This window comes from Camelus ferus, chromosome 26 (assembly GCF_009834535.1).
Source record: "Camelus ferus isolate YT-003-E chromosome 26, BCGSAC_Cfer_1.0, whole genome shotgun sequence".
In the NCBI taxonomy this organism is placed as follows: Eukaryota; Metazoa; Chordata; class Mammalia; order Artiodactyla; family Camelidae; genus Camelus; species Camelus ferus.
In genome coordinates, this window is record NC_045721.1 from 4,025,048 (window position 1) to 4,036,414 (window position 11,367).

Sequence of the window (11,367 nt, forward strand, 5' to 3'; positions counted from 1 at the left end):
AGTCCAAGCAGTGTGTGTCACCAAAATCCAGGCCAAGAAACCTCTCCAAAAGGAAAAAAAAAGCCTTTTTAAGATCACTGCTTTTGTGGAGTGGCATAAATTATGTGATCTTTGGTCTCATGCTGTAATAACCTTCAGATGGATGGCTGGCTGGATGGATGAATGGATTATGTGTGGTCTGGTTTATGCTATCACGTACATTTAAGCTCCTCTAACTCTTCTGCTATTAAAAAATGGACAAACAAAATACTACGATAAAGGAATTAGAAAATGGCCCAGAAAAATGATAGGTTTAAGTCAGCATTTCCTTGTTTTTTTAAAGTACAAATAATTAATCTAAAATAAATGTTTTGCCTTCTATTTATTTGAAGAGTGCTGCAAAAGTGCATAACTCACATAAACAATTCCAGCTAGCAAAGCTTTACAAAGCTCAGGGGAAAAATAATACATGTTTAATGAAAACAAAGACTTCTTAAGAAAACTACAGCAAAAGAAAATAATATATAATACCTAACTGCCAAAAAAGACTGTAAGACACTCTTTCCAAATAAAACTAGAAATGTCGACGCTCTAATTAAATAACACATAAAGCCAAATTTGACATCTGTCAATTATTTCAAGTATTCCTGGCTAGTTTTGTCCTCAAGACTGCTCTATTCTCTGATGCAAAGAGGACCATACTTCTCTAGAAAAGAACTGTTTTTAGCAAAAAATTAGAATACATAATCGCAAACAAGTTGTTTGTTCTTTACTAAGTACTAACGGCAAATCTAATGGTTAAATGAGAAAGATGTGCATTCAGAGGTATTAACTTTTAGTAAAAAATAAACAGAAATAAAAAGTAAATCAAACTTTTCCCCCTTATAATCAGTAAGGATTATCATTAAATAGAAGATTATTTTCCTGTTCTGTAAAAGAACACTTGACTACAGAGTACCAGGAGAGCTGTAAGGTACAGTTTAATCTACAGAAATGCACTCACCACTTCTACCCCAGGACAATTCCGTATGTTATAACATCAGAGGTGGCCCTTGGGGGTAGACCAAGGTAACAGTCCTAAGCACCTTTAGAAGAGAACTTACTTTAAAATTATAACTGTTTCAAATTCTGCTATAGGATCAAGAGGGAAATGTATTACCTGTGTATTAGGGTAGTCAGCAATCAGAGCCCCTTCCTTGTTGTAGGTATAAACTACAAAATCTTTGGGCAAAAGGTCTCTGCAAGAGGAATAAAACACAACATTTAAAATTATTTTATCTACTTACAACTAAGAACACAACTCATAAGGCATTACTCCTCAGAAAGATGTGCAGGAATAAAAACATTTACCTGATAAACTATTAAAGAAGGAGCTATCATAGAACTAAAAGCTCATAAACGGACTGGCATCTGAAATCACATGCACTGCTCCATCATAAAGAATAGTTAGGCTGCACATTTGTTCTCATGGTTATAAAATGCTGGTTGCAAAAAAACACACGTAACATCCTAAAAGTTTTCTGAGACATCTCATAGAGAAAGTATAAATTAGGTTATATAGCACATCATCTTTCTAAAAGAAAATAAATTATTTTACTCTTTTAAATGTCCTATATAAAGAAACAGCACTCATTCCCTTCACCGCCTAAGTACAGGGGCAAAATCTGTGTCAGCTGTCAGAGGAAACAATTACTGCTGATTCCTGAAGCTTCCTGCCATGTTAAGGGAGATGGATGGTGTGAACTTCATGTGTAAAGACAGGGTTAGCTCTGTTAGAGAAAAATATACCCAATGACGCTTGTTGAAGATGGTAAGGCAGACTTTATCACTGAGATATGTATAGGGACCACTTCAAAGGGATTTTACAGGGGGATGGGGAGAAAAAGCCGGCTCAGCTCCAAATACAGCATGGCCAAGTGGGAACTGAAAGCCAAGAACAGGGTGAGTGTCACTGGATGAAAAATTACTAAGAGGAAACATCAGAGGTGAGGGACATCCTGTCTAAACCAACCTGACAGATTCTTGCTGAAGACAGGCCAGCGTTATCAGACATCACTGCAGGGGGTGGGGGTGGCAGGGGGAGGGGATAATGAACCTGATCAGGCATCCAGAGTGATCAGATATGTGAGGAGGGGTAGAGGGCCTTGCTGAAACTAGATTTTACAGCAAAGCGCACTGATGGACCTAGGAGAAGATTCAGAAACCTGACTAAAGTTTGCTCAAGCAAAGAGTCTTTGTCTCCCCTCTTGTTCAAGAAAAGAAGAGACATTCTTCTTTCCTCTGAGTAACACAAGCCCATTTCCTCATTCAGTTGTCTTTTGTTCATTACAGACCAGTTGAATCATTTATTGGAACTTGGTAGTAGAGGATATTTGCTGGGTGGTGCCAGCAGTCAGGAATCTAATGAGGGGAGTTGCTATGAAAATAAAAGAAAAACAAAGATTAACAGACAGAAATCCAGTTTCTGAGTCGAGTGGGCAGCGGTCAGGATTTTTCAGACCTGAGTTTGGAGCATCTTCAGATGGCAGAGTGAGGATGGTGCTGACCATCTGACAAATCTTCCTGGTTTGCAGTTTGAATGTCTCTGGCAATAGCATGAGATATTCTGATGAACTTCCTGAGTGCTCCAGACAGCAGGAAGTATGAAGGCTGCTCATATGTGATCTGTTGTAATAATTTTTTTGAAGTTTCTATCAGGTCTTCCAGCTGCGGTCTGCAGAGCTTCAGGATAAGGACAGTTTTAGCTCTCAATGATTCCAAGTCAGAAATGATAAAAATTGGAATTGCTAATTTAGAGAGTTGCAGCCTGATACTGGAGAAAACCAGAAGAATTCGGGATTTGAGAAAGCTGGCAAAATGTTCAAGATGCAAGGATCAAGGGGGGTTCATTATAGTTTTCTATCGGAACAAAAAACATTCTCTCTACAGCCACCCCCATTTCTGTGAAAGATAATCAAACTAACACTAATTTGTTCGCAAAAAGTAAGTCTGGTCTCATTAAACTTGGCCTGGTTATTTACATTAAGTGCAGCAAAAACGGTGATTGACCACACAGGTCCTTGTCTGAGTTTGCTTTGCTGGGACATTTCATAAGGAATCTGACTGTACTCTGAAAAGCTTCTCAAGGCTAAGAAGCCAAGTCAAGCACTCACCACTAGATTTTGCCTGAAATATCTAAAGATTTGGGTGAATTCCTCTCTTCTCAAGATCCCCAAAATATCTTGAGGTTCCTGGGCCTGCCAGAAATGACCTTCCTGACTCACCTGTAAGGCAGGAAACCCTCTAAGCCTGGTTTTCCCAAGGGAAGCTGTATAAACATTTAAGTTGCCTCCTTAAAAATCAACCTTAGTTCCTTAAAGCTATCTAATCATATCTTATTCGATACATCATTCTCAAATATGACATTCCTATCAAAGCCATGGTAATAAAACCAAGGTTTCCAATTGTTTCTCATTACAAGGAGAACAGATTTTTATTGAACTTATGCAAATAACTATATTGCCATGAAAATAAGATGTGTTTAACACATCGAACAAGCCTAATTAGCTAAACATCTCCTTTTTTATAAGGAGAGAGACAAATCCTTTGCGATTTTCCAAGAGCCATCTAGGAAATCTCAGTTAGTTTGACGTCAAAAAGATTCCACTTAGAACTTGATTTAAGGAAGCTGTTAAATATGCCATGTTTGAACAATTGACTAAATAGGATTACAGGTGTCACTGTGACACACTTAGCTGTCCATTTAACCAAAGTCACAATTAAAAGATTTCAAAGGCAAATACAAAAAGTTACATAGTTATTAAAAAAAAAAACTTAGCTTTTTTAATATTGAGATTTGGTTTTCTTAAATAATCAAAGAGCTGATAAAGACATGACACACAGGAAATTACCTTAAAAACACAAAATCTCTTCTTCCCAAGCTGTTCACTTTAAGTAAATACCTTTACTTTTAAAGGTAAAGAAAAACAATTTTTTTTTTTACAATTTTCTATTTAGAGCAAACCAATAAACTAAAAAAAACTTGCCATTTTAATAGAGAGAGAACATCAAATTCTGGTGTTTTTTTTTTTTTTTTTTTATCAGTGTACTACTAATGCTAAGGCAAGTTTAAAAAAAAAAAAAAGAAAAAACCTTACAAATAAATCCATCCAATATTAGCCAACTTTGACTACCCAAGGAGAGATTCCTTTCCACAAACTTCCCAAAAAATGTTTCTTATATCACTTAGGTTTTGTCCTACGTTTTTCTTCTTTCTTATTCTGGAACAACCAGTCATTCTACTTTAAGTCAAAATTATTCTCTTTTCCCCTTAGCAAAACACATTCTTCATACTCTTTCTTATCAAAAACACCTTCCTTGCATAGTTTTTTTCTCTTTACCCTTATTATTCCTAGCAGTTTCATTCACACATATTGATGAGATTTTTAATCACCAGTGACATGAATTTTCAGTAAAAATTAGGAAGCAAACTGCCTGCTACATACTACTATTTTGTAGAAAATTCATGAATACATCATTTCATAATTTCTAGAGACGTGTCTTTCCCACAGTACAATTTCTCATGCTTATTAACAGACCCAAATATATTAAGCTTCTCTATACCATATAAAAATAAGATGCCAAAAGTAAATAAAATCAAATTTATCTTCAGCAGTTAATATTTCAATATTTTATCTTATTTGGAAATTGTCTAGATAAAGATACCCATCTTTAACTTCAACTTACTATATAGCTTTAAGGTTTCAAGATACAAAAAAAGTTTTGAAGCTATTTTTAAGGAGATATAAAACATAATTACTACTGCAAAGCATTTACAAAATTTTATCCTATTTACATCTATTTAATTTACTTGTTCTGAGCAATTAGGCTTGAATTACTCATGAAAATTTCATGAGACATTAATGAAACAAAGCTAGCCACCCACCATCTTAAGCTGTTTCTCCTAAACTGATTTCTGACAAATCAGGCCAGTATCAAAAAAAAAAAAAAAACCATAAAAGCAAAGAGCTAAAAAATTATATATTTATGCTTCTTCCCTTTTTTTTTTAACTGTCATGCTTGACATCAAGCAACTTTTTTACTATACATTGTGTTCTTAGTATGGATTTATAATTTGTGGCCTTAAATATCTAGTAAAGCTAACATAAGCTTGCTTGAACAGTAAACGTAGATAGAAAAAATTATATATCTGCATTACATATTTAATGCTGACAACTCTGAAGCTGTCAGAGTTGACGGACAATTGTATCAACAATTTAAAAGCTAGCGAAAAGATTACTTAAGATCTCTTGAACTTAAAAAAAACACTTGGGTTAGTTTCTGTATTCCAGAGTTATAGGAAAACAATTTTGATAAATGCTCATTTATCTCTAAGGCGATTTGAATAGAACTCTTTAAGAGATTTTATAAATTAACATACAATACCACCCAGGGGCAGAAAACTATCGCTCATCTATAACATACGTACATACGTAGACATACGCAAACGTATAGACACAAATAACAGAGTTTTTATGCTAAAATTCTAGCCAGGAGTCAGTAAAACAGTCATACAATCTCATGGTTTATCTCCACTTTGTATTTTCATCTGAACTGTCTCTGGTGAATGGAACAAATTAAGATTACCTGCCTACCAAAGGTTTTCTTTCGACAAATCTTCTTTTACCGTGTTCTAAACCTTAGGTGAGTGACAGGAGACATCTAACTGCTGTCTGGATGTTTCCAAAGCCCATGTGAGTGGACAAATCGTTCAGTTCTATTTCTAAATAGCCTTTTTTTCTTCTTTTCAGACTCAAGTCGTTGCTTTCAGGGGTACCTGAGTTTCTTGAGAAGAGAAAGTCTGAAGGGGGAGGGTGGAGGGAGTGGACGGAGGGATGGAGGAGGTGGGGTTTGAAGTGGGACACATCAAAGGACCCAAGGGACCTGGAGGGAAGACCGACAGTGGGAAGAGGAGGCACAGAAGCAATGGGGGGAGAAGTATTCGAGGAGCCTGTTTGGGGAGACCTCAAGTTTCCCAAAGAGACCAACAAAGTTCCAAAGTATCCTCTGTAAAATCATGCCAACAAGACAGGAAGCAGACAGAGCTGGCAGAGCAGAGAGTCAGCAGGAGTGGGAGAAGAGGGGTTTCAGTTGACTGAGAAGTTCCAATGGGAGAAGACAGAATCCAACAGGGAGACTCACAGAGTCGAGAAGGGACTTCCAACCCATGGAGCCAGGGAATAATCCCCACCCAGAGCAAGGAGCCAAGAAGGCCTGCCAGCCCAGGAGGCAGCTGTTGAAAGAAGCCCGAGACTCTAACCAAGCCTCAGTCTACTCAACACCTTCAGCATCAAGTCGGTCCTTACCAGCTTCAACAGACGTTTGCCCAGAGCAATGGCTCGGGAGTCAGACTCACCAATGGATCCCCGATCAGTTTGTCAGGACTGAAGACAAAGGCTTCAGACGTGCGTACCTAGGGTCCAGAGTGAGAGGTCTGGGGGTCCAGTGATGAATCTGATCCTATTCGAGTCACAGCACCATGACTGTCAGAGAAAAAATACAGTCAATGACACTTGTTAGACGGTGAGGCCGATCTGATTCAGACCATCACAAAGGTATGGGGATCACTGCAGTGGGATTCTACAGTGGGGGACAGAGATCAGGCTCAACTCCATACACAGCACGGGGGGGTGGGAATCTGTACCCAATGAGCAGGGTGAGGGTTAGTGGATGGAAAATTACTACGAGGAAACACGAGGGGTGAAGGAGGCTCTGGCTAAACCCACCTGACGGATTCTTACTGAGGAAGGGCCACGGTGATCAGACATCACCGGGGGTGGGGGGGATGGTGAAGGATGAGAAACTTGATCACATGTTGCAAGTGGGGGGTTCTTGCTAAAACTGGATTTTCCAAGGAGTGCACAGATGGGCCCAGGAGAAGGATCAGCAGCCTGGCCAAAGTTCAGTCAAGCAAACAATCCTTGTTGTGTGCAGCAGAACTGGGGCGGCAACAAACTTATCTCCAGGGCTTAAGGACAAGTCAGGGAGGCAGTGTGCTAGCTGGTAAATTATGATGCGCCATTTAAAGTTCTAAACTCCAGGACCAGACTGTCCAGACTGTTTAAGAGACAGAGAGATTGATGGCTTGCATGCATTTGAATCAGTAACACAGCCAGGCTTTAGCCACATAATCGGGATAGTGTAAAAAGACCCCTCCTGTAAACCTGTGCCTGCGCCACCCTGGAAAGCCGAGGCTTCCCTCATGTCTCAGTGGTTTGTAATCTGAAGACAAAGCACACACCAGCAACTGATAAAGGACCTTGGGGGGCTCTGCCTGGGGGTTTTTGAAGCCCTGATTACCTGTGCTTTCTTCGTCCTGATGTCCTGTATCCTTGACCTTTATGAAAGTCCCCTTAGTGAGCTGCCTGCCACTGTGCTGTGCTGACGGGAGTGGCTGAATCTGCCTAACCCTGGGGTCACGACTGGCAGGTCCATCAGGCTCTTGTTCCATGATAAATCCTCCAACCCAGTCCTTAATAAGAAAAGTGATTATTTTCACCTTCTATCTAAGTCGCCCTCTGAATGTATTTTAAATTTGTCCAGCACAGAAAGAGAAAAGGTGTGCTGTTTTCTGCCCCAGAAACCCCCATCCCTGCCAAATACCCCAACGGTAATAATTAGGTACACCCAGCTACAAGGAAACTCCACAGCTTTTACCAGACTCTCAAGGGACTCGTGATCCTAAAAAGAAAGTTAAGAACATTTTTCTAGAGGCAATGGGAGGAAAAAAATAAGCATTTACTCAAATAAAGTCACTCCTTCATTGATAGCTATAATAATAGACTATCCTAACTTGTTTTTTGTGATCATTAGCTTTGATGACTACCTTTTAAAGATACACAAAGACCTGGCAACTCTGACAATTGCCTGGAAAATTATCATTTGCCCACCAATTCAAGAAGCACAGGCGTGTAGACCAGATGTAGCACACAGAGGTACATCACTAGATTTCCAGTCACATGACTTGGATTTGTGCCCTTCTTATAAACTATGTGATGCTAACTCAGTCAACTAACCTTCCTGAACCTTCATATTCTTTTGCATAAAGCGAGGACCACAAACACTGCTCTACAACCAAATTGTCACAACAATATGACAAACGAGATAAAGGTGATTGAAAACGCTTTACAAGCTGAAGACTAGGCAAACATAAGGAACTATTATTTTATTGAAATAATTTTAACTTACATCTCCTACAGAAAGCACAGGAAAAAATATTTATAGCTATTAGATTTTTGTGCATAATGACATCATTACATTGGAGTCAAGCAGGATCTCAGGAGTCTTGTGAGAATGAAATGAGTAATACACTTAAAAGCACCTGGTACAGTGTCTGCAACACAGAAAGCCTCTCTGTCTGAAAATATCTGTCACACTGCCTGAAGTCCTGCCCAGGACATCTCACACCCTTTGGCTTAGCATTCTCTTCTAAGATAAAAGGTGTTATTTAAACTTGAGGGTGTTTAAAAATCATCTGGAAGGCTTGTTAAAACACAGGCTGCTGTGACAGCTCCCCCAAACCTTGCTTCATTCTAGGGGTGGACCGGAGAGCGTGCATTTCTAACAAACTCCCAGGTGCTGCTGCTGCGGCTGCTGGTTCACTCTGAGTGGCATTTCCCATCCCATCATTCACATCTCACTGCGAGCAGGACTGTTAGGTGACTTTCTTCCTGAGATCTCTCACTGAAGATATTGGAAGTTTTGCTACATAGAAAAGGGAGAGGAGCACAGGATGGACCACAGGAAGGTGGGGAGCTCAGCACAGTCAGAAGCGTGGCATTTCAATAAGGCAGCAGAAGAACACAGATTACCAAGGTGGGATCAGGTGAAAACATGCCAAGATGAGGGGAAGAGATTAAAAAGGGGAGTGAGACACTACTGTTATGGGCTCAGTATTTGTGGTCCCCCACAAATTCCTATGTTGAAGCCCTAACCCCTAGTGTGGCTGTATTTGCAGATGGGGCCACTAAGGAAGCTATGATTAAATGAGGTCATAAGGGTGGGGCCCTGAGCCAACAGGATTAGTGTCCTTATAAGAAGAAACACCAGAAAGCTTGCTCCTCCATCCACCTCCCTCCCCATGCACACAGATTAAGGAGAGGCCCCGTAAGCACCAGCCAGAAGGTGGCCAACTGCAACCCAAGAGGAGAGCCCTCACCACACACCAACCCCTCTGGCACCTTGATCTTGGACATCCGGGCTCCGCTGAGAAAAAAAGACTTCTTTACCCCCTGCTCAATTGTTTCTTGGGTCAATCATGATTGAAAAGTTTTCTTAAATACAACTTTTCTCCTCCTATAATTTAGATTTATTTTCCTTTGCTCTAATGTCCACAGAAATGCAAAGTGGGGCTTTTTCCATACTTCTACTCTTATCACTCTCACCTTTTTATCACTCCACTGAGCAACATCTAACTAGAAAAGAAACCAATCTACTGTTGAAGGAAAAAAAAAAAATAACATTACTGAAAAGCCAAAGTAAATTAAATTTCTTACTTATTCCTTTCCAAGTGAATAATATGCTCTTTTCCTTCAGCTTGAATGACATAAGATACCTAAATGCACAAAGGAGAAAAGAACAGTAAAACACTATCTTCTAAATTACTTTTCAACAACAGGTATTTATAGGACACTGGAAATTCCATCCTGAATTAAATAATCTGACTGAAACTATTGTATGAAAGAACCTTAAATATGCTCTTAAATAATAAAAATATACTCTGCTCATCCCTACCTTCCTTTAATAACCTATTACAGAAAATCTCCTGCATGTTTATCTAAACTTTTCTTAAATTCATTTATAATTGAGCTATAACTTAAGGGATTGTTTTTATTAAGTCCATCCAGTACGTCTTCCTTTTGTTTAAAGGAAATGAACCTCTTAGTTTCAAGAGATTATCCCTTGTTCTGGTTATCCAAAAGTGAGAACGAATTAATACATTTTTATGATTTTATACCTTCATAACACATTTCAATGGTTCTAGAAGACACTTTTACCCTCACAAGAACATCTGTGAAATCAGGACACATTGTACACGGGTGTAGCAGTCAAATGGGTAGCATTCTGTTTCTTCTTTTTTTTTAAGACCTTTTTTTTTTAAATGGAGGTACTGGGGATTGAACCCACCACCTCATGCATGCTAAGCATGTGCTCTACCACTGAGCTTACATACCCCTACCCCCCTGTTTCTTTCTTAATTAGAGATCCATTAAATAACAGTGTGCCTCACAATGGTGGCGTCTCGGAGTCACAGAGCTGAGATAAGGCCACTTGTGCTTACACATCTCAGCTCGCGGGGTCCTCTTCTCCACCTCAAACACTAAAACATCCTCCCCAGCAACTCACCATTTCATTAACCAGAGCCCTTAATGTGATCTCTAGAACCAGGGGATTCAACTCTGCCTAAATTCTAATAGAACCGATGCTCATAGAGGAATCAACAAATAAGAATATTATCAGAAGTGTCCTCTTAGTCTCCCTACTGCTTCGGGCCTCTGGGTTAACATTCTGCCAAGAAACAGCAGGATCCCCCCTCCTAGGGCACTTCAACGCCCGACTTCTGGGGCCTCTAGACCGAGATCCAGGTCCTACTTCCACATCCTGTGTGCGGACCTCAGGACTCTGCTCTCTGCCTCCGTCTCCACTGAGGCATCAAAATACCAAGTCCCTCCCATCGCCACAGGTCTGGAGTGTGCCTTTCTATCCTTTCTGCTCTCAGCCAAACGTAGGATGCAAAAACATCATTGTCGTCTCCTCTGAGAATTCTGAGAGTCTAGGAATTGTTTCATGATCCCATATTCTTCCCCAAATATCTGCCTCAATTGCTCATTCCCTTCCTTCTGGCCTTCACTGTGCTCAAGGGTCACCTTCTTAGTAAGGCCTTCCCTGACTATCCTATTAAAAAACACAAGCCCCCAGCCCATCACCCCTACCCCCAATTCCAGTGCTCCCCTCCCTGCTTTAATTTTCTCCACTGCACTTATTAGCATCTTAAGTAATCTCTGTTATTAATCTCCACCCACGAGAATGGAAGCCCCAAAGGGGCATGGATTTTATCTGTTTTGTTCACTGCCGTATCCCCTGTGCTTAAGTAGGGCTTCCAACTCTTCTCCAAGTATTTATCGGGGTGCCCGCAGGACACATACTACAACCACAAGTATCAATGTGTGCGGTCTGATGAAGATCATCAGAGACACCATAACGTGGAAAACACAGTCCCTGCGCTACAAAGTGGAGGAAAGGGGAAAAACAATAAAGAAAATGCAAATTGACTGGGACATTGTGCTGTACACCAGAAACTGACACATTGTAACTGACTGTGCTTCAATAAAAAATAATTTAAAAAAGAAG

The 11,367-nt window shown here is 39.9% G+C and overlaps 1 protein-coding gene across 1 annotated transcript in view; it reads right to left on the reverse strand.

The window, feature by feature from the left end:
• ADAM9 (ADAM metallopeptidase domain 9) overlaps nt 1-11,367 on the reverse strand; it is a 69,116-nt gene that overhangs the window by 48,685 nt on the left and 9,064 nt on the right. Inside the window, exons 3-4 of the mRNA XM_014558093.2 lie at nt 9,513-9,571; nt 1,139-1,217 (exon numbers count right to left, since the gene is read on the reverse strand). Of these exons, the coding sequence (XP_014413579.2) occupies nt 1,139-1,217; nt 9,513-9,571 (138 nt within the window). The remainder of the gene's footprint in view (nt 1-1,138; nt 1,218-9,512; nt 9,572-11,367) is intronic.